The sequence below is a fragment of the Diabrotica virgifera genome, chromosome 9, assembly GCF_917563875.1.
Source record: "Diabrotica virgifera virgifera chromosome 9, PGI_DIABVI_V3a".
Taxonomy (NCBI): domain Eukaryota; kingdom Metazoa; phylum Arthropoda; class Insecta; order Coleoptera; family Chrysomelidae; genus Diabrotica; species Diabrotica virgifera.
Window position 1 is genome coordinate 1,417,812 of NC_065451.1, and position 23,586 is coordinate 1,441,397.

Here is a 23,586-nt window from a genome sequence, read left to right on the forward strand (position 1 = left end):
TTTCTATCTTCTGCAAATGAAAAGCAATATTATACTTCTTACGTAATATTCAAATGATACGATAAACAATACAATATATACAATAACAATCTCGCTGCGTTAAATCAACATAGCCATATATCCCGACACGGAGACACCGCATTTCACTTCAATGCGGCACGGTTGAACAGCGACACGCAGTCACTAGTTCCTCGCTACTACCGCCTACTGCGGTAACGGTTACGCTGGACGCCACGTCACTACGGTGGCGTCCGCCTAGGCAGAGTTCCACCTCAAATACGGTGCATATCTGCAATCGAGCTATTGCTAATTCAACACGTTAGCAACAACTGATTTTCTCATTCTCCTGGCTCTTCTTAAATATCCTCTCGATGTCACTACTCCTTCGGTTTCCCCCAGCGGTGCTGTGAAGAAGCAATGAGCCAACACGGACACTTCTACGGTCGTCTCTGGTAGACCAGCTCATCGCTTGCCGTGGCATCATATCGTTACATGTCGACAGTAAGTTTAGTCGAACTAAGTTGAAGAGTTGTAATGAAAGTGCATCTATTACCTGTTTTAGTTCATTGTTTATTTCGAATTGTCCAACACTCACCTTATATCATAACGCTTCCATACATATCCGTATCAAATTGACTAGTTCTTTTTGGAAAGCCAAGTTCTTGCATTGCCGTCCACAGTCTATCCCTTCATACTCTACTAAATTCCTTTTTAAAACTATGGGCTTCCGATGAAGCTCATGATCAGACTCCCAGCATTTTCCATTATCTTTTGTGTGAATATCTAGTTTTTCCATATTGTGAATAGTATAGTGTCCCGGTCTACTATTGATAAATTTTTAAATGGCCTGGGTTACTTATTCTTCATATGTTGGGTATTGGTTTTCTATTTCAGCTGTATGCACTTCTATGTTGCGTGTACTTCTGCTAGATTTCTTGTTTAACGGTTGATAGTAGACTGGGAAACACGGGAAGCTTTGTTTGGTCTGAGTGTGTTAATGCAAAGGTGTTTGGATGTAAACCAAGACCTCTAGGAAGCAAAAACATCGACAGTCGCGACATTAACATCATATCCAGGTTGTACTGGGGACAAACAGCAAAAATCAAGGTTGATGAGTTAACCGAAGAAATTGAGATTCGTCGAGGTGTGCGTCAGGGTTGTGTGCTTTCTCCACTACTATTCAATATAGGTATATAGCGAAACAATATGTCAGGAAGCGCTCCTAGAGCAAAACATTGGTATGAACATTAAGGGAGAGTTAATTAACAATATACGATACGCTGATGGCACGCTAATAGTAACAGATAACCTAGCAAATGTACAGCATTTGATGGAAAACATAAACACTCATACCAATAAGTATGGTCTAAAACTGAACATCAAAAAGACTAAATTCATGATTGTAACAAAGAAGCTATACACCAATGTGAATTTAACCATAAATAATCAGCCAGTTGAAAGAGTTACGTCCTACAAATATTTAGGGGTTTGGTTCACTGATACTAATGACCAGACAAGAGAAATTAAGAGGCGAATAGAGATAGCGAGACAATCATTTTGTCAAAATGAAAAAGTTCCTATACAGCCAGGACATAAATATAAACTTAAGAACGAGAATGTTAAGGTGCTATGTTTTCTCCGTTCTGCTGTACGTCATGGAAGCTTGGACACTGAAAAAGATAAACATTGAGACATTCGAGATGTGGTGCTACAGGAGAATGTGGAAAATACCATGGACAGAGAGAGTAACAAATCAAGATGTTTTGCTGAAGATGGGGAAGGAATGCGAAGTCATAAAAACCATACAAACGAAAAAACTGGAATATCTAGGCCACATAATGAGAGGAGAAAAGTACCTATACTCTCTGTTAAGACTCATAATCCAAGGAAAAATCTCGGGAAAGAGAAATGTGGAACGTAGGAGGATTTCCTGGGTGCGAAATTTAAGGGAGTGGTATGGGTGCAGCTCAATACAGTTGTTCAGAACTGCAGCCAACAAAGTTAAGATTGCTGTGATGGTAGCCAACCTCCAATAGGAGACGGTACTGCAAGAAGAAGGTTGATAGTAGGTTTTTAGGGTTTATTTTTTATCGGTAATAAGAGTAATTAATAAGCTGTTTGATGTCGTTTTTAAGGAAGTTTCCTATTTTGGCTTGGCACCCGTCCTTCTTCTTCTTTAAGTACCGTGCCCAAATTTTTAGGCGTGGGTAGCTTCCATATAACAATTTGCCGATATCGTTCTCGATCTTGTGCGGCATGTAACCCGTCCTTGATCTCTGAATTTTCATTAAAGAATTGTCTTACTTTGTTGTTCTCACGATTTTCTTCTATTATCTCTGATTATATTTGTTCCTGGTACTCCTTCGCTTGTTCCTTTTTACTAGTTTTCTTGTTCTTGTCTGCTTCTTTCACTGTTATTGTGCCAGGGATATTGTATAACTATTAGTGAATAAATTAAATCTGCCAAAAAAAAACCTTGTGGCCAACAGAAGAATATAAGGTGGGAAAGTAAAGCAAAATCTATAAAGGATCAACTTTTGAACAGGAAATTATCAAAAGTTTACCTTAGATGACTAGATAAGTTTTAAATATACCTTTACAGATATACTCTGCTAAATCATTAATCAAAATACATTCAAACAAAATAAAAAATATTAAACTATATTTCAGTTCCACAATACCTTAATAAATTCACTAATTTATATTTTCATTTATTTCTATGGACCAAAACGTAATTAAAATTTTAAAGCTTAAATTAGAATTAATGAAGTCTAAAAGAACTACACTAAATATAAAATATTTCCAAATAGAAGAATTTTGTGTGGAAGATCTAAAATTTAAATAAAAATAATTATAAAATCGTCGACGTAATCTGTTACTGGTTGCATAATTTATTTTGACAGTCTAAATTTTGCCGAAAGCGCAACCCTATTCTAGATACCTACTGGTCGTAAAATAGACTGATGACCAACACTTATTTAAGATGTAGTGGCGTATTACTGGTTGCATAATTAACAGGCTCAGATTTTACAAATAATTTCTAGGTGCAGATGATTGATAAAAAATAAGTTAGAAAACAAATTATCATGTGAATAATTTTAATAAGTAAACTTAAAGTATGGTTTCTTTATAAAGAAATAAGATTAAACGCCTTCACTATTAAAATAATTTCGTTCCTAACTTCACACTGGTCTATCAAAAATTTTATAATTTCTTTTTTGTAACTTGGATTTTTATAATAAAATAAAACACTGTTGGATTTTAATAGTTTTTTACTGTTAACTTAACCTACAATTGAAGACTATCACTTTATTCACTTATCATTTTCATAATCAGCTGGATTTTTCAACATCAATCTGTGGTGTTCCTTTTCAACTTGATCATACACTATATATCCAATTCCAAGTGCTGTAAAAGAAAGAAACAATGTCAAATGGACCAAATACATTAAGTTTTGTAGCCTTATACCAATTTATGAACTTATACTTACGGGGCACAACGTAGAGAACCTGGTCTAGTATTCTTCTGATGGTGTTTGGAACTCCATGCGATATCATTCCAGTAAAGGCTTTTTGTTCGAAGTGGGAGATTTTGTAGGTAATAATACCTCGCAGTTTGTACAATTGACCGAATCCGTGCCCCATTGTTACCCTAAAACCAAAAAATAAAAGTTTGTTATGTAACTATGACAATTTGAGGTTACTGGTACAATTTGGAAGATTTTCTTTGATAATCTGTAAATAACACCGACAAACACTAATAGCAAACAACTAGAACGTTACAAATATTCAAATAAAATAATATAAATTATAAATTTGCAGAAGATTTACCGTTTTACAAAGAATCACCTGCAGACAACTCCGACAAAAATCTTCACTCAGACCGATGTGAAGTTAGATTTAAATAAACGTCAGTGTCAATCATGTGTCAACTGTATATAAAAGAAACAAGAAGAATAAAAGTACTATAACCTAATTTTTGTATTTAAAAATAATTTCAAATTTATATTTTTGAATTGAAAATACTAATTACTATTTTGTGGCATGGTTGCTACCTGTAATAAAAGAAACACACCAAGAACGTTGAAAAGAACGAAGTACAAAATATGTGGTCGTTTAATAAGCAAAGACATTACTTATGTCCTAAAAGATTTCCAACTCTAATTCAAAAATTAACATACAGAGAATTTCTACCTAGTTCGAAGAAAAAGGTTTTCATGCCCAATCCGCAAAAACCAAAGTTTGTTATTCAGGATCTTCCAAAGTCAAGACCCCATTCAGAAAAGGTATATGGTCCTCGTACAAATAAACTAAACATACAAATGTTGTCGAAAACTATTTACGATCAAGTATTTATAGAGGGCTTCAAGGATACGAGCGATCCACAGATTATTAAGAAATGTCAGCAAGATCTGGTATCAAGAGAAATGAATACAAACGCAGAAGACTTTCAAAAAGACGTTGATTATAAAATTCCACCTTTGGAAGGGAAAAATATAGCAGATCACTTCAGAATTATTGGAGAGAGTCAAGCTAAACCATACAGAGATCTTACATTACAATTGTTAGAGTACTGTCCGCTTCCACCTGATTCTTGGTTAATGCAACCTGGTTGGACCAGATATGTACCGGAATGTGAACCGCAGGCTGTAGCTTTTCCTTTGGAGGAGGCGATCGTCTTTGATGTTGAGGTAGGACAAATTTTATTTAAATACTGTTAAAAATTAAATGTGTGCTCTTTCAATTCTGAGTATCACATAATCTACTGTACAAAATTTCGAATGTACAAAACATTGCGTTTTTTTATTTATTTACGAACGGGCAAAGCCCAATTACAAACTGTTGTTGGACTAGTAGGGGTTCAAATAGCGGGGTTAGATTGTCACATCAGACTTTCAAATACTTTTGGGATTGCACTGAGTATACTGAATACTTTGGGGATTGCACTGATAGACCAGTTAGGATCTGCGAAAAAACGTCTATTTTTTAATGTGAGAGGTGGCATTCGGATTTTTGCAGATAAAGTTAGGTGACACCTTCAGTAATAATAATTGACTTATGCTCCTTCTCAAATATGCCCAGAACATTAATAAAAAAATTAAAATATTTAAAAATTTCGAAAAACATCGATTTTTTTCTGCTTTCTTTGCTTATAGCTTTAAAACGATTCGTTTTGGAAAAAAGTCGTAGAGAAATAAAATAAAGATAATTGAATTTTGTATGATGTACGACTGGTAAAAAATGTCTTAAGGCAGCGTTTCTCAACCTTTTACCCTTTGCGACCCAATCTTCCATAATTATTTTCGCCGCGCCCCCCCTCGTTCAATAATTTTGACAAAAAACAGTAAAATCTTACTTTTTAGTATTGAGTGCTCTTTATGATTATAACTCCTATTCAGTGTTCATGTGTATTTTATTTTTTATTTTGTCAGAGTTTTGTTTTGCTTCGATTTTAGTAAATTAGTTAATGATGTTAGTGTATTTTTTTATATGCTCACGCCCCCCCATTACTAAAAGCGCGCCCCCCCCCAGGGGGGCGCGCCCCACAGGTTGGGAAACGCTGTCTTAAGGTATTACCTTTTCTGCAATATAGCAATAAATACAAAATAAGGGGGCAAAATAAGTCTGTTGTTATTCAATATTTTTTAACCACTTTGGTGGCACTTAGAACCTTAGTAATTCGCTTAGGAAATTGTTTATAACATACTTATATCGTGTACCAAATTTCATTAAAATCGACGTAATAAATTTTGCTTAATAAATTTGCAATCTAAATGTTTTTAAAAAAGTTCAAATTTTTTAAAATCTTTCTGAACAAAAAGTAGACCATTTAGAAGTTGGCTAATTTTTTTACATATAAAGAGGTGCTCTACCTATATAATACACTTTACAGAATTAAAATCGGATTATTTAAGGGGCCCCAGCAATATTTAAATTTATAAACAATTTTTTAGTTTATAAACAAATAGCTTTGTTTAATAATAAAAAAATTAATTTTTAGCAATGCAAATAATTAAAACCGGTATGACTTAAACTTTCAAATGCTGTCAGCAGAATTGCTATTTTATTTTTTAATCCAACGTTATTCGCGTTCAAAAATTGCAATTTCTCGATTTTTTGAAAGTTTCACCACGTTTATCTCGAAAACTATGCATCCTACGAAAAAACTTGTAAGAACATTTTTTGCTTAGAATTACCCAAGTAATACAAAAAAATGTTTTATTTTATAAAAAAATAAACCGAAAAATCGATTTTATGTAATTCCTTAAGTTTTTTGTTTATAACAATCTTATCAACATCCGGATCAACTGTTACCCAAAAAATTCGTGTTCTACGGGTCAAAATACATAAAAAAAACTTGGGTAAGTCCATCTAAATAAAGGAGCCCGTAGCACCCCCTCCTGGCCACAGCACTAATTTGTTTATAAGCCAAAACATTATTTATAACTTTAAAACATTGCTGAGGCTGCTTAAACAATCCGATTTCAATTCTGTAAAGTGCGTTAGATAGGTGGAGTACTTCTTTATATGTAAAAAAATTGACAAATCTTTGTGTGTTCTAGTTTTTGTTGTGCAAGATTTTAAAAAATTTTAATTTTTAAAAAAAAATTTAGATTGCAAAATTGTTATGCAAAATCTAGTAAGTCAATTTTAATGAAATTTGGTGTACGGTTTTCGCACATTACAAAAATTTTCTAAGCGAATTAGGAAGGTTCCAAGTGTAACCTAAGTGATGGAAAATCATTGAATAAGGACAGGCTTGTTTTGCCCCCTTATTTTATATTTATTCCTATTTTGAAGCAAGAGTGATAAATTAAGACATTTTTAACCAATCGCAGCTGATAGAAAATTTAATTATCTTTGTTTTATTCCTATAGGACTTTGTTCTAAAATGAATAGTTTTTAAGTTATAAGCAAAAAATGTAGAAAAAAAAACGAAATTTTTTGAAATTTTTAAATATTTTATTTTTTTTATTAATGTTCCGGGCATATTTGAGAAGGAGCATAAATCACTTATTATTAACGAAGTTATCACCTAACTTTATCCGCAACAATCTGAATGTCACCTCTCACATCCACCTAAAAACAGATCCTTACTGGTCTATGAGTATACTGAGGAGCATAAAAGGAGCATTTTTTATTAATAAAGTAAATAGACCAACTGGTCCAGATCCTTTGTTAACACCTAAAGAAGAAATTTTACTAAATATGTGTTACTAGTATTGATTTAGTTTTTAAATTCAGTAACAATTTGGCAGTTTTATGAATTTTGTCATTGATTTTCAGGTGTGTATGACGGCTGGGAAAGCACCAACTCTAGCAACTGCAGTAAGTAACAAAGCGTGGTACGGGTGGGTCAATCCTTGTGTTCTAGACGGCATTACGAGGCCAGTAACGTCGCACCAGTACTCTATTAACTCACTCTTACCTTTAGAAAGTGAATCTCAAGAAACTGGCTTGAAGTTATCAAAACATCAAAAGAAGCCCAAGGTTGTGATTGGTCACAATGTTTCCTTTGACCGTGCAAGGATAAAGGAGCAGTATTGGATTAATAAAACTGGTACGAGGTTCATTGATACAATGAGTCTTCATATTTGTGTAGGAGGCTTGACTAGCTATCAAAGAACAGTAAGTATATAATATAAATTGTATTGTTTTGTCCAAAACTTGCTTTATGACGCTGTTGCAAATTTTCAACTCATACTTTAAACTTTAAACTATACCTTACTTCTTCTATACCCTGTTTTTAAACCAAGAGGAGTAGATTCAAAAGGCAGATTCACACCCAATAATGTCAGTAGAAAAATCACGAAATACATCTTCTTTTTTGATTGATCATGTCGACATTATTATACTAATAATAGTCTCCCTTTTATACTGCTGATGCAGCTTTAGGATTATAGCAGGGTAGTCTGCTATCTTTAAGACCTACGGTATACAAGGAAGGTAACAGCACCAGTGCTACATTTCAACTGCATATTATTACCCCTGGTTTTACCCAAGGTACTCATTTTATTCAGGCTGTGTCGACCTGGGGCCTTTAGGCATTTTTAAAAATATCTAGATATTCTCGCTGGCACTGGGATTTGATCCCTGACCTTCTGCTTGGAAGTTAGACATCCTACCGCTTGAGCTATCCGGCCCAGTAATTTGGTGCTAACAAATAATCTGTTACAATAAATGCATAGAGGAGAAAGTGTACAGCAATAAGAAAATTGTAGGTCTGTGGAAAAAAACTGTAGAACAATGTATACCTGATGTTTAGAAAGGAGAGAAAAACTGTAATGCATGTGTTTTTCTATGGATGGGTTCACATGATTAAAATTTAATATTTATTCTTGTCATTTTTTAGATAATGAAGTCTCAAAAATTCCACGATGAAGATGAAGCGTGGAAGAACACTAGCTCTTTGAACAATTTAGTGGATGTATATAAATTATACTGTAGTAAAAACCTCAAAAAAGATTCAAGAGATATATTCGTAGATGGTACTATGAAGGATGTCCATGACAATTTTCAGACAGTCATGGAATACTGTTCAAAAGATGTTATGGCTACGTATGAAATACTGCAGCACTTGTTTCCTATGTTTTTGGAGAGATTTCCACATCCTGTCACTTTGGCAGGTAATTTTTTAAATAGTTTTTAGTTATCGAAGTGTTTGATGTGAAAATCTTTAAAGAAGAATTAAATTTTTCAGTTCTTATACGATTTTTGCTCTTTTTCACGTTTTTTGCACTTTGGGTACTTTTGCTCTATTTTTCATCGCTTATTCGCGAATTCAGCTCTTTTTAAAGCTTCTGAATGCTTTTCGAAGATGGTTTGTAGCTTTTAAAATGCTTTCTAAATTTTATGTATGTTTTTTATGTTTTTCAGAGCTTTTGAATTCTTCTCAAAGCTTTTGAATGCTTTTAAAAGCTTTTTTATTACTTTTACAATGCTTTCAAAGTTTTATGCAGCATTCTACTGTGGTATTTTTGGTACAATTTAGTCATTTTGAATGCTTTTCAAAGCTTATTTGTTGCTTTTATAATGCTTTCTAAGTTTTATGTAGTATTCTACCGTGCCTCTCATTGTTTTTGGTACTATTTAGTCACTTTGAATACTTTTCAAAGCTTTTAAAAGGTTTTAAAAGCTTTTGAATGCTTTTAAAATATTTTTTGTTGCTTTTACAATGCTTTCCAAGTTTTATGTTGCATTCTACCGTTCTTTTCGTCATTTTTGGTACTATTTATAGTCACTTTGAATACTTTTCAAAACTTTTAAAAGCTTTTGAATGCTTTTAAAATATTTTTTGTTGATTTTACAATGCTTTCTAAGTATGGTGGTACTCCACCCTCAGGAACGTCCTATGTTAGTTGGGGTAATTACCCCCTATGATAGGGGCTGATGAAATAGACACTATTTGCTGAATACTTATTTATTTACCAACTCTAAATACCACAGTAACTAGTTGGTGCGTTTGAGGTCTAACTATCTAATAAGGTATTTGAATCACGAATGATAATTGATAAAAGAATGATCCGCGATGCTTTTTTGTATCTATAAATAAACTAGAAAAGTGTTGATGTTTTTAATGCTGACACGGCCTGGACGTGAATTAAGAATAATATTGAATAGCTGACAAAGCGTTATTGAAACTAGTGCACTTATGTTGAGTAATCGGTGTCACCTAATTATTTAACAACAAACGTTTTTGTAAGACATTTAAAAATTAAATGAATATGTCTTGCTCTTATTTTGGATGCTGATAATCCTGGACATACGTTTTATGTCGCATTCTATCGTGCTTTTCGTTTTATTTGGTACTACATATTAAATAACATTAAATACTTTTTAAAGTTTTTGAATGATTTTCAAAGCTTTTGAATGCGTTTAAAAGCTTTTTTGTTGCTTTTACAATGTTTTTTAAGTTACATGTATCTAGCATTCTACCGTGCCTTTCGTCGTTTTTGGTACCATTTAGTCATTTTAAATGCTTTTCAAAGATTTTTTTGTTGCTTTTACGCTTTCTAAATTTTATGTAACATTCTACCGTGCTTTTCGTCGTTTTTGGTACAATTTAGTCACTTTGGATGTTTTTCAAAGCTTTTTGTGTACGCTCAATAGTATTTTAAGGTTTAGAAATGACAATACTAGTTCGTCGTTTTTTAAACTATTCTGTCGCCTTTTAAATATATTTAAAGCGCTTTTTTATATTGTTTAAGTACCTTTCGTCAATTTCCAGTGCCTTTTTCTACGTTTTTAGCTCATTTTGTCCCTTTTTACTCTTTTTAAGGCTTCATTCGCGCTTTTATATAATTTCTATTCTTTTCCGTCACTTTATTAGCAAAAAATAAAAACCTTATCTTGTCAAAGGTATATTTAAAATCCCTAAAAAGGGCTGTATCACAACAAAACGTCTTCGGAGTCAATATTCCATCATCAGTTTTATCACCTAAAATAAGTATAAATCTATAAGTAAAACAAACGTGAGGTTAAATTTTGACAAAGGTAAAAAAGTGAATAGATAGTTATACTTACAGGTTTACATGCTTTAAGCCACCAAAATGTACTGGTAAAAACCCTTAAATTGATTTTAAACAGTTGGGGTTACATTATATTATCCGATTTTAAAGGATGTTAAAAATATTTCCAGATTAACCCCTGGCATCACATGACCATTAATCTGGAAATATTTTTAGCATCCTTTAAAATCGGATAATATAATGTAAACCCAACTGTTTAAAATCAATTTAAGGGTTTTTATCCGTACATTTTGGTGGCTTAAAGCATGTAAACCTGTAAGTATAACTATCTATTAACTTTTTTACCTTTGTCAAAATTTAACCTCACGTTTGTTTTACTTATAGATTTATACTTATTTTAGGTGATAACACTGATGATGGAATATTGATTCTGAAAACGTTTTGTTGTGATACAGCCCTTTTTAGGGATTTTAAATATATCTTTTACAAAATAAGGTTTTTATTTTTTGTGATTTATGGTATACAGCCAGTACAGGAATTTTTCCTTGTGATAACTTTATTAGCCTTTTGGTCGATTTTTCAAGTCTTTTTTATTGTCATTGTCCCGTTTTCGGGCTTACCATTATATTCAACATTTTTTTATTGCTTGTACTCTATTTTGCCGCCTTTTAACACTTTTTTTTTACAGATTTAACTGTTGATTTTTTTAGGTATGCTGGAGCTAAGTATCGCCTATCTTCCAGTAAACTCTAACTGGACAAGATATATCGAAGACTCCGAACAAGCTTATGAAGACCTAGAAAACGAAGGAAAAATTTTACTAGCCGACAGAGCGAACCAAGCCTGCCAGCTGTTACATAACGAAAAGTACAAGGAAGATTTATGGCTGTGGGATCAAGATTGGAGCATCAAAGAGATCAAGATGAAAGCTACCAAAGCGCCAAGGAAAAAGGATTTGGAGCAATCATCACCGGAAAAAGTGAAAGGGATTAAAAAAAATGACGATGATGAAGAGGAAGATCCTCTAGAGGCGAAGTTTCAAAAGTTGTGGACCACAAAGGATAATTTACCTGCAGTTAAAAGCGTCTTGTTGGGGTATCCTAATTGGTACCGAAAATTATGTAAAAAGCCCGATTCGTCATCTCATTGGGTTCCTGGACCTAATTTGATAAGCACGTCAATGCAGATCACACCAAAACTGTTGTGTCTAACTTGGGAAGGGTACCCATTACACTATTTGCGAGAAAAGGGCTGGGGATTCTTAATACCCTTCACAGACGATACAGATATGTCAACAAACCTTCCTCTGAAGCAGTTATTAGAGAAATGTCCTTTATTGATAAGTAAAGACGGTGATAACGCTGCTTTAGCAATGGCCAACTTGTGCCAGCAAGTCCAGGACAATCTATCGAGGAAAGAATACTACAGCAGATTAAAGAAAGACAAAACCGACGGTTTATACAAAGGTACCGGCATTTGGTGCAGTACAGAAGTGGAGAACTGCTGTTGGTTCTTCAAGCTGCCACACAAAGATGGTCCTTCTTATAACGTGGGAAATCCGCTGGCCAAAGACTTCCTGAACAAATTTTCTGAAAATGTTTTAGTGGGTGATACCGAAAGTGCAGAGCAAGTGCTCGAAATAGCGAAGAAACTGTCGTATTGGCGGAACAATAGGAGCAGGATACTGGATCAGATGGTGGTTTGGTTGGCGGAGGAGAATTTGCCGAAGTATCTACGTGCAAAAGGTGAGTATCTTCAGGGTGAGTTGTATTCATCGTCATTGGATCTACAACCCATGGTGGGTCTGACTGTTCTAGAATCAGCGTCCATTCCTGTTGAGATAATAGCTATCACAACATGACAATAGGACGGTCATAAAGATCATCCTAACAAAGATAGTGCCTTTACTACTATAGGTGCTGGTTCTAAATACAATATATGAGGATATCTACCCGTACTTGTAATAAAAGAGGTGGGAGAGGGATATTTAAACACTAAGGTTTAAAGGAGCTTTTACAATGAGTACCAACTATTTATTCACAACAGATATATACAAATAGAGCAAGAATACACCTAGGAAAAAAAGAGCAAAACATACATAAAACAAAAATGGTTGGATGCAACACTAGTGTTGATCGAGAGAAAACTACTACGTTTCATTAATAATTGTCCATGTCGTAACTGAAGAAACCTTAGCACAAAATAGGAAGATTTCTAAAACACTTAAATAAAATATTCTTCCTTACCGAGATACAGAGTGTTTTATTACAAATATTGATTTTAGTCCATTGTTTTAACACCTTCCGATATTTTTTGTTCAAACTTGACAAACAGTTTACACATATTCGGATACTGTAACTAGCATTAAAAGATAGTTTTCAGCTGTTGCCAGAGGCGTGCTATAGGGATATATGCTTCCTTTTCGCCCCCTTTCCCCCCTCACAATCTACGCCACTGTCATAATAATCATTTCAGCAAGTTTTTTATTTTTTGTTACTTTTTACGTAAATATCATCCTTCTCATTTCATCGCATGTCTTATTGCGATAGAATAAGTATTTTTCAAGTTATTTGCGTTTATAGGTAATGGATTCAATAAGATTATGTGTATTTTAAACGCATAATCTGATTTAATGTTTAAAATGCATAATCTTATTGAATCCATTACCTTTAAACGCAAATAACTTGAAAACTACTCACTCTATCGCATTGAGACAAGAGGATGATATTTATGTAAAAAGGATTTTTGATGTAAGAAGGTTTTTTCGATTACGTCATCACGCCCAGATGGATGACGTCACTAGTACGATATATATGTCAAAAAATTATAATTTTGAAATCGAATAACTTTTGTATTTTACATTTTTTTCTAATTCTGTAAATAAAGCAGTTTACAGGGGGGTCAAATATAACCCTTTACATCGCTTTCTATACTATTTTTGTCATCATAAATATCATATTAAATAAAATTTGCATTTTTTAGGTTATACTTTCGGAACTATCCTGCCTCAAGTGGTGGTAAGCGGAACCTTAACCCGAAGAGCGGTAGAACCAACATGGATGACAGCTTCAAACGCTCAGTCTGACCGAATCGGCTCGGAACTGCGAGCTATGGTCCAAGCTCCTCCCGGCTACAACATCGTAGGAGCCGACGTGGATTCGCAAGAACTATGGATAGCGTCTATCGTAGGGGATGCCAGTTACGCCAAGACGCATGGAGCGACGCCGTTCGGTTGGATGACTCTGAGCGGTAGCAAATCATCTGGAACAGACATGCACAGTGTAACCGCCAAAGCTGTCGGCATCAGCAGGGATCACGCCAAAGTCATAAACTACGCTAGGATATACGGTGCTGGACAGAGCTTCGCAGAACGCTTACTGAAGCAGTTCAATCCCACCATGTCTGAAGCTGAAGCTAGGAGTAAGGCGCAGAAGATGTTCGCGTTGACCAAAGGCAAGAAGATTTATTATTTGAGGAAGGAACACGTCTTGGAGTTTGTGGATAAGCCTTACACGAAGTGGCAAGCGTTTGAGATCGCTAAAGCGTGTGGAAAGACTGTAGATGCTATGTTTCTTAAGTCCAAATGGACCGGAGGTACGGAGTCAGCCATGTTCAACAGACTGGAGGAAATAGCTAATAGCGATCGACCAGAGACTCCATTTTTGCACGGTCGATTGAGTAGAGCTCTAGAACCGAAAACCAAGTCTGAAGATCAATATTTACCGACACGTGTGAATTGGGTCGTCCAAAGCGGTGCTGCCGATTTTTTGCACCTCATGTTGGTATGCATGAAGTGGATAATGGGAGATAACATAAGATTTTGTTTAAGTTTTCATGACGAGGTACGTTATTTGGTTCCAGAAGAACATAGGTACCAAGCTGCACTTGCTCTGCATACTACTAATCTTCTGACAAGAGCTTTCTGTGCGTACCAACTCGGAGTACACGATTTGCCTCAATCTGTTGCTTTTTTCTCTTCGGTTGAGGTGGATAAAGTGTTGAGGAAGGAGTCCAAACAAGATTGCGTGACACCGTCGAACCCACACGGTTTGAGTAAAGGGTATGGCATTCCGAACGGTGAGGCTCTGAACATTTATGAAGCCATTGATAGAGCTGGTGGTCGTTTTAAGTGTTGGTATGGTAGTAAGTTTCAAGATAAAAGGTAACATCTAGCTTTTACTACCATAATGTGATGAATTTGTACCGCATTTACAGAACTGTCAATCAGAAACTTCTTCCTAGTCGGTCTTCCGATGCGGACATCATACCACCTTGAATTTCTAATGATTTCTCTTAATATGTCTCCGTCTTTCTCTATCCTCTGCAACTCCTGAAGTAAAGGTTTAGTGCAGCTCCGAGTTCTTTTGTAATGTGGTCCACATACCTTGTTGGGATCTCCGGGCTGTCGCTCCTTGCACCATCCCCTGCAATAGCTTCTCCAGATCATATTTACGTACCACATGACCAAAGTAAGCTATGAAGCAGTTTAATCCTACCATGTCTGAAGCTGAATCTAGAAATACGACGCAGAAGTTGTTTGCGTTGACAAAGGCATATAATAGAAGTTCATACGTTACGGGGTAGTTATCCTGAGGAGAGGGTTGATTTGGTATAACACTATTTATTCATACTATATTTATTGATCACTTCTAAATATCTGTAATGAGTTTGCTGGCTTGGCGGTCTAACTGTATAATGATAATCTTAATCACAAATGATAATTGATAAAAGAATAATAAAAGAATGATCAGCGATGCTTTGCTGTATCTATAAATAAACTAGAAAAGTGTTGGTGTTTTTAATGCTGACACGGACTGGCCGTGAATTAAGAATAATATTGAATAGCAGACAAAGCGTTATTGAAACAAGTGCACTTGTGTTGAGTAATCGGTGTCACCTTAATTAATTAACAAACGTGACGTTTGTTTTGTAAGACATTTAAAAATTAAATGAATATGTTTTGCTCTTATTTTGGATGCTGATAATCCTGTACAGACAAGAAGATTTATTATTTGAGGAAGGAACACGTCTTGGAGTTCGTGGATAAACCTTACACGAAGTGGCAAGCGTTTGAGATCGCTAAAGCGTGTGGAAAGACTGTAGATGCTATGTTTCTTAAATCCAAATGGACCGGAGGTACTGAGTCAGCTATGTTCAACAGACTGGAAGAAATCGCTAATAGTGATCGACCAGAGACACCATTTTTACACGGTCTATTGAGCAGAAAACCAAGTCAGAAGATCAATATTTACCGACACGTGTGAACTGTGTGGTCCAAAGCGGTGCTGCCGATTTTTTGCACCTCATGTTGGTATGCATGAAGTGGATAATGGGAAAGAACATAAGGTTTTGTTTAAGTTTTCACGATGAAGTACGTTATTTGGTTCCAGAAGAACATAGGTACCAAGCTGCTCTGGCTCTGCATACTACTAATCTTTTGACAAGAGTTTTCTGTGCGTACCAACTCGGAGTACACGATTTGCCTCAATCTGTTGCTTTTTTCTCTTCGGTTGAGGTGGATAAAGTGTTGAGGAAGGAGTCCAAACAAGATTGCGTGACACCGTCGAACCCACACGGTTTGAGTAAAGGGTATGGTATTCCCAACGGTGAGGCTCTCAACATTTATGAAGCCATTGATAGAGCTGGTGGTCGTTTTAAGTGTTGGTATGGTAGTAAGTTTCAAGATAAAAGGTAGCATCTAACTTTTACTACCATCTTCTTCTTATTACGTCGTAATATGGCAATTGCAGTTTTGGAAACTGCCGCACGAAAAATTTTTGCAGATGAGCGGTCAAACCATCTTCTCAGGTCTTTCTGCTACGAGTTCTGACGTCTTCCTGCTGATCTTTTGCCCTGTACTTTAACTTCTAATATGATTTGAAGTAGTTCATATCTTTCCCCTTTTAACACATGGCCCAAGTTGTATTTTTCTTTCTTTGATTATTCTTAGTAATTCCTTTTGTTTGTTCATCACCAGTTATCCCCTCACAAAGATTGTATATGCGAGAAGGCAATATTTTCTTAAAAATTTTGAATGTGTGACTCATTAAATAGTCGCTACACTGTCTAGTATTCCTTTTCTTGGGAATAGTTACAAATATTGATTCTAACCAGTTGTCTGGTAATTTAACGCTGGTGTATATCTTGTTAAAGAAGGGGGTGATAGATAATCTCAACACTCTCTGTACGATAACTTGTACATATGTGAGAGTATGATTATACTCTCAGAGAGTTGGACTGTATGAGGATTGCTAGTTTACCAGTTCAAGTGGGAGTATAAAGGTTTTATACAGACAATATTGATATGTAGATAGAGAGTCTTACCAAGTTGTGAAACCTTGTCCGGAACACTGAAGCCGGTCACATACGAGTTGACTGTTTCCGTACCACGTGTCTCGCGTTTTGACTGTTGCGAAATCGTGTATGGCGTCACTCCCGAATTACTGTTCGTGCACGACTTTTCATTGTTTGTTTCGGTCCAAAAGAAAGGCTGTAGGCTGTACCGTCAAGAGATAAGCGGTACCGACTTGATCCGTCGGAAGATCGTAGAGAAGAGAGAGAGAGAGATTTCCTCTGTTCCGAATCCAAGTGTCCAAGTATAATTGTCTGCCTGTAGAACTGTCTGTAATGAAATGGTACTATTGAACAGGGTTGGCTTTGTAATTATTTAAAGTTAAGGGTTGTAGTAAGAGATGTAACACAGTAAAAAATATAATACTATTTTTGACATGTGCAAATTGAACACTCTCATTATCTAATAGTTGTAACAATTCTGTGGGTATTTCGTCAGGACCTTCCTTCGTAAGTAATACAATACTAGACCAAATTCTGGCACCACAATTGGAGAGAGACTAAATTTTTATATGATTAGGAGTAGATATTTTTTTATGTATAAAGAAAACGCTGTGATACTTTTTGTTAAATACATAAATTACATAAAAATTGTTTTTATTAGTTAAAAGAACAAAAATATTCCTAGATGGGGCACTATTACAGTTGTTAAGAAGCTTATAAGGTAAGCAAAATACAGGATTATATGGTTTATTGCATAAATGCTATAGTCCTGTCGCCAGGGGGGGTACAACGGCCTCGTTAATTCAGATGGACTTACCCAAGTTTTTTTTATGTATTTTGACCCGTAGAACACGAATTTTTTGGGTAACAGTTGATCCGGATGTCGATAAGATTGTTATAGACCAAGAACTTGAGGAATCAAATAACAGCGATTTTTGGCAAAACAAAACAATATTTTGTATTTTTTGGGTCATTTTAAGCAAAAAATATTTCTACAAGTTTTTTAGTAGGATGCACAGTTTTCGAGATAAACGCGGTTGAACTTTCAAAAAATCGAAAAACTGCAATTTTTAAACCCGAATAACTTTTGATTAAAAAATAAAATAGCAATTCTGCTTAGCGCCTTTGAAAGTTCAAGTCAAATTATGTCGGTTTTGATTATTTGCATTGCTAAAAATTTATTGTGTTATTGTTAAACAAAGCTACAAACAACTAGTGCGTGAGTGATGTTTCTATGATTTCTCATTTAAAATCGAACGAGTAGGTAGAATAGGTACTAGTGCAATCAAGACTATTTCTATGTTACATGCGTTAAAACGCATGTAAAAGCACGGGAAACCCTACGTGTTTATAGCTTTGTTAAACAATAAAAAAATAAATTTTTACCAATGCAAATAATCAAAACCGATATAATTTGACTTAAACTTTCAAATGCGGTAAGCAGACTTGCTATTTTATTTTTTAATCAAAAGTTATTCGGGTTCAAAAATTGCAATTTTTCGATTTTTTTAAAGTTCAACCGCGTTTATCTCGAAAACTGTGCATCCTACGAAAAAACTTGTAGAAATATTTTTTACTTAAAATGGCCCAAAAAATACAAAATATTGTTTTGTTTTGCCAAAAATCGCTGTTATTTGATTCCTCAAGTTCTTGGTCTATAACAATCTTATCGACATCCGGATCAACTGTTACCCAAAAAATTCGTGTTCTTCGGGTCAAAATACATAAAAAAAACTTGAGTAAGTCCATCTGAATTAACGAGGCCGTTGTACCCCCCCTGGCGACAGGACTACTAGTAAAAATTATGTTTAATATCATTTTGCACTCTTCTACAGATAGCAAATAGCCTGTAAATGTAGATTTTTGCATGCATTGGCGTTTTTCAATTCTGTAAGCAATATTATTAACCTCGAAGAAGAAAATACTGATACCGCTATTAACTTTGATGAAAGTTAGTTATTATTATTGAAGTTATCACGTTTCAACGTTTCCGAAACGTTCACATTTTTGAAACGTATACAGGGTGATTGATTAGTAGGGTAAAGCTCAATAGATCCGCTATAGTAATAGATAGCAATAAAAGTTAATAACAAAAATTTTAGCCACCTTTGAGCTTCACATTACAAAATTAGTTAGAATGTTACAGGTTGTTCGATAACACAGTGGCAGAACAAACTTATGTTTTTTTTTTAAATGGAACACCCTATATTTTATTTTAAATTCGAAATCCTGTTAACTTCTCCATCACAAAAATATAAAGGTTTGTTATGTTATACAGGGTATTTACAAAGTTGTAACCAATTTTATATGAAAATTGTAACAAGTTCAACTCCCTCTATAAACAAATATAAACCAAAACAGCAATGGTTTATTAATGCCATATTTTTTACGTATTGTCAAAATTTTCAAGAATGATTGATATTGCTAATTTTCTTTATATCAAATACAGGGTGAGTCAAAACGTAAGTACATTATTTTCTCAGTAATTTTAAATGGAACACCCTGTATTTTATATCACTATTGAAAAGTACCATTACCGTACTTTAATTTTTAGATAACATTCCCTATGTCTAAATTTATTAGTTTTCGAGATATTTTCATTTTTCAGAGCAAATTATTTTAGGTGTCTAAATTTATCTAAATTTTAAGTAAGCCATGACTGATTTAACAATTGACCATTACTGATTATCAATCCGGTAATCAATGTAACAATGTAGCAAATAAAGAAATAAAAATAATTTATTAGTAATACATTTTACAAAAAAAACACAACCACAACTTGCAACATTTTTGAAACAATTAAAAACTACTTTTTTATGTAAATGTAACAAATAAAGAAAGAAAATTAGTAATAAATTAAAAAAACACACAAAGACAAAATACAACATTTTTTGAAGACAATTAAACACTGCTTTTGTATGTAAATGTAACAATGTAACAAATAAAGAACGAAAAATAATTTATCAGTAATACATTTTGCAAAAAAACATGTTTGAAAAAATTAGAAGCTACTTTTAATAAAATATTTTTAATATTTAATTACATAAGGTGTTCAAAATTACCTCCTAACACATTTATGCGCGCCTAAAAACGATCATTGAATGAGCTACTTACTCTACGAAGCATTTGTAAAATACACATCGAAATACACTTTGTATTCTATTTTTCATCTCATCCCTTGTTGTTGGTGGTATTTTATAAACTTCATTATTAACGTAACTCAGAAAAAATCAGTCCAGTTTATTAAATTCTGGTGATTTGGGTGGCCTCGCTACTTGTCAATTGAAAAATGAAAATATCTCGAAAACTAATAAAATAGACATAGGGAATGTTATCTAAAAATTAAAGTACGGTAATGGTACTTTTCAATAGTGATATAAAATACAGGGTGTTCCATTTAAAATTACTGAGAAAATAATGTACTTGCGTTTTGACTCACCCTGTATTTGATATAAAGAAAATCAGCAATATCAATCATTCTTGAAAATTTTGACAATACTTAAAAAAATATGGCATTAATAAATTATTGCTGTTTTGTTTATTTTTATTTATACAGGGAGTTGAACTTGTTATGATTTTCATATAAAATTGGTTATAACTTTGTAAATACCCTGTATAACATAACAAACTACATTTTTGTGATGGAGAAGTTCACAGGATTTCGAATGTAAAATAAATTATATGGTGTTCCATTTAAAAAAAAAACATAAGTTTGGTCTGCCACTGTGTTATCGAACAACCTGTAACATTCTAACTAATTTTGTTATGTGAAGCTCAAAGGTGGCTAAAATTTTTGTTTTTAACTTTGATTGCTATCTATTACAGCGGATCTATTGAGCTTTACCGTACTAATCAATCACCCTGTATTACCTACTTAGCTCAGTTCATACCACACAGAACGTTCCCTTCAGTTGCCATCTTCAGAGATAGTCAAGCAGCGCTTAAGGCACTCATTTCTGTAGAGGTCAATTTTGAGCTAGTATGGCATTGCGTGTGTGTCCTAAATAAACTAAGCAGATGAAATGGCCAAACAAGGCTCATCAATGCCATTCCTTGAACCGGAACTCTTCTGCGGCGTTGCAAAGGCAGTAACAAAAACGACTACAAAAAAGTGGGTAGATCATAAATCTTTGGAATAGTGGAAGAATTCACCAGGATAAAGACAGGCGAAACAGTTCATTACAGAAAATTCACCAAAATTTATGGCAGACCTAATAAGCAAAGACAGGAAAACAGTCAAAGCCATAGTAGGTCTGCTAATAGGACACTGTAAGGTTAATAGGCACTTAAAGCTGATGGGATTGCCAGATGATGACCTTTGCAGATTCTGTCACCTGGAAAAAGAAACAGCAGAGAACATTCTATGTCAGTCTGGCAAATGTGCGGTTCTTTGTATTAGGAGAAGAAAATCCAACGGAAAATAGCTACATGGAAGGTTCAGTCTCGAAGCTATTAGACTTTTTAAAAAGGGTCAGGCTAGAGAATGTTATCTAGCTAGGGCGAGAGGACCATAGATCTGAAAAGGTCACAGTGGAACCTCTTTAAATCTATCTCTCTAGCTCAGTTCATTCAAACCCTCTTCAATGCCTCTTTTACCACCAAAAAGGGCCGATATTTTAAAACCAGCACTTTTTATTTTGTTTTGTAAATAGTTTGGTAAATTGTAGACCTTAGCTTCAGTCATTAGGGAAAAAAATGTTGTAAGTGTTCGAAAGAAGCATAGTTTGAAGTATACTGATCTAGCTGCTCTATCTACGTTTATATTTTTGAAGTTATACTTCTTTAGGCGCGATTGAGAGTGAATTTTTATATTCTGGGCGCATGCGCACACAGACAGTATGGAGTTCGTTGCTAACCTTTCAATTTATGTATGATCAGCGCAAATAAGGTATGAAAATAATATATTAGTGTTTTTAGTAAATATATTATTTATTATAATTTTTGTGTCTTTGGATTTGTCTTCCTCGGGAGTAAGATAATAAGTATCTATTATGTCGATTCCTAATCTGAGACACAACTGTCTACACTACAATCACAATAAAAATGCACTATACAGGGTGTTTCATTAATAATTGTCCATATAGTAACTGGAGAAAACTTAGTACAAAATACGAAGATTTAACCTAAAACACTTAAATAAAATATGGTTCCTTACTGAGTTACAGGGTGTTTTATCTAAAAATTTAAAAACTATTTTTGCTCAGCATTTTAAAACTGTTCGACATATCCTTTTCATATTTGGCAGAAAGTGCGACTACTATACACCCTACTAAATTATGATAAACAAGCGTTTCTAGCTACTACCAGTGGCGTACGACAAGGTATGGTGAATGGTTGACCCTTCTCAAATTCTACGCCACTGGAGGAATTACTATTTTAGTGCCATTTTTAGATTCTCCAATACTTTCTACGTAAATAATATACTCTTCATTGGTAACGATAAAGTCATTAGTTTTCGAAATATTTGAAGTTAAATATGAAACGGCACAGTTATTTTTGATATGATTCATATGATTAAAATTTAAAAATTATTTGTACCCAGTACTTTAAAACTATTTGGCGTATCCTTATAATACTTGGCAGAAAGTGTAGGTACTGTACACCCTACTAAATTAAGATAAATGAACGTTTCTAGCTACTACCAGAGGCGTACGACAGGGGATAGTGGCAGGTTGACTTTTCCCAAATTCTACGCCACTGACAAAATTGCTATTTTAGTGTAATTTTTTGATTTTCCAATACTTTTTGTGTAAATAATATACTCCTCATTCGTAACGATAAAATGATTAGTTTTCGAGATATATGAAATTAAAAATGAAGCGACACAATACATTAATCAAAATGACCGTGTCGTTTCATTTTTAACTTCAAAGATCTCGAAAACTAATGACTTTATCGTTACGAATGAAGAGTATATTATTTTGATAAAAAGTATTGGAGAATTCAAAAATTGAATTAAAATAGCAATTCCGCCAGTGGCGTAGAATTTGGAAAGGGTCAACCGTTCACTTTCGCCCGTCGCACGCCTCTGGTAATAGCCAGAAACGTTTGTTTAACATAATTTAGTAGTTTGTACAGTAGTACCTATACTTTCTACCAAGCATGAAAAGGATACATCAACTTACTACTTACTTAAGCCGTCCTCTTGTACCTTACGGTGTCGAGGAGGATACATCAAATAGTTTTAAAATGCTGAGCAAAAATAGTTTTTAAATTTTTAGATAAAACACCCTGTAACTCAGAAAGGAACCACATTTTATTTAAGTGTTTTAGGTTAAATCTTCGTATTTTGTCTTAAGGTTTCTCCAGTTACTATATGGACAATTATTAATGAAACACCCTGTATAGAAATAAACAAACCAAGACACGTTGAATGTTCGAGGAGCACTCCCAAATCATGATTTAGGAGTGCTCCTCGTGCTTGTTTATTGTGATTGTAGTGTTGTGTCTCAGATTAGCGAATCGACATCTTTACACTTCATTGATCCATTTGTCACCGTGATTTGTAATTATGCCCGAGATGTCACGTATACAGAGCGATGATAGCTTCGTTGGTAGAGGATTTTACCACAGATCGAGAGGTCCAGGGTTCGAATCCGGACGATTCATTTTTTTTTTAATTTTTGGTATTGTTTTAATAAAAAGTTTTTGAAAGTGGTACGTAAGCATTAAAATTAGTTTAATATTTAAATAAAATACAAATAAACTGTTTAGTATATTTATTTCGTTAAAATTATATAATAGAAGTATAACTTCTTACGTGCGTACAGAGTACACACACAGTCTTTTTTTATTTTTATTCTTCTATCTTTGCCACAGTCAAA

The 23,586-nt window shown here is 34.2% G+C and overlaps 2 protein-coding genes and 1 long non-coding RNA gene across 4 annotated transcripts; 1 reads left to right on the top strand and 2 right to left on the bottom strand.

The window, feature by feature from the left end:
* Positions 1-3,254: 3,254 nt before the first annotated feature.
* LOC114324914 (cytochrome b-c1 complex subunit 8) lies at positions 3,255-3,932 on the bottom strand. The gene is made up of 3 exons (XM_028272836.2): positions 3,831-3,932; positions 3,491-3,651; positions 3,255-3,408 (listed from the first exon to the last, which is right to left on the bottom strand). Exons 2-3 carry the CDS (start codon positions 3,642-3,644, stop codon positions 3,314-3,316), a joined length of 249 nt encoding a protein of 82 aa, XP_028128637.1. The 5' UTR covers positions 3,645-3,651; positions 3,831-3,932; the 3' UTR covers positions 3,255-3,313.
* Positions 3,933-3,954: 22 nt separating this feature from the next.
* On the top strand, positions 3,955-17,410 carry LOC114324913 (DNA polymerase subunit gamma-1, mitochondrial). 2 transcript variants are annotated; one of them, XM_028272833.2, is made up of 6 exons: positions 3,955-4,690; positions 7,287-7,628; positions 8,353-8,626; positions 11,179-12,213; positions 13,451-14,630; positions 16,160-17,410. In XM_028272833.2, the coding sequence occupies exons 1-6, from the start codon at positions 4,106-4,108 to the stop codon at positions 16,161-16,163; spliced, it is 3,420 nt and encodes a 1,139-aa protein (XP_028128634.2). In that variant the 5' UTR covers positions 3,955-4,105; the 3' UTR covers positions 16,164-17,410. The 2 variants fall into 2 exon arrangements, with proteins under 2 accessions (XP_028128634.2, XP_050518828.1); XM_050662871.1 differs by having other exon boundaries at positions 13,451-14,062; positions 15,605-17,410.
* On the bottom strand, positions 14,143-16,058 carry LOC126892936 (uncharacterized). The gene is made up of 2 exons (XR_007701048.1): positions 15,771-16,058; positions 14,143-14,241 (listed from the first exon to the last, which is right to left on the bottom strand). It is a non-coding gene; the product is annotated as an uncharacterized LOC126892936 (long non-coding RNA).
* Positions 17,411-23,586: the final 6,176 nt, after the last annotated feature.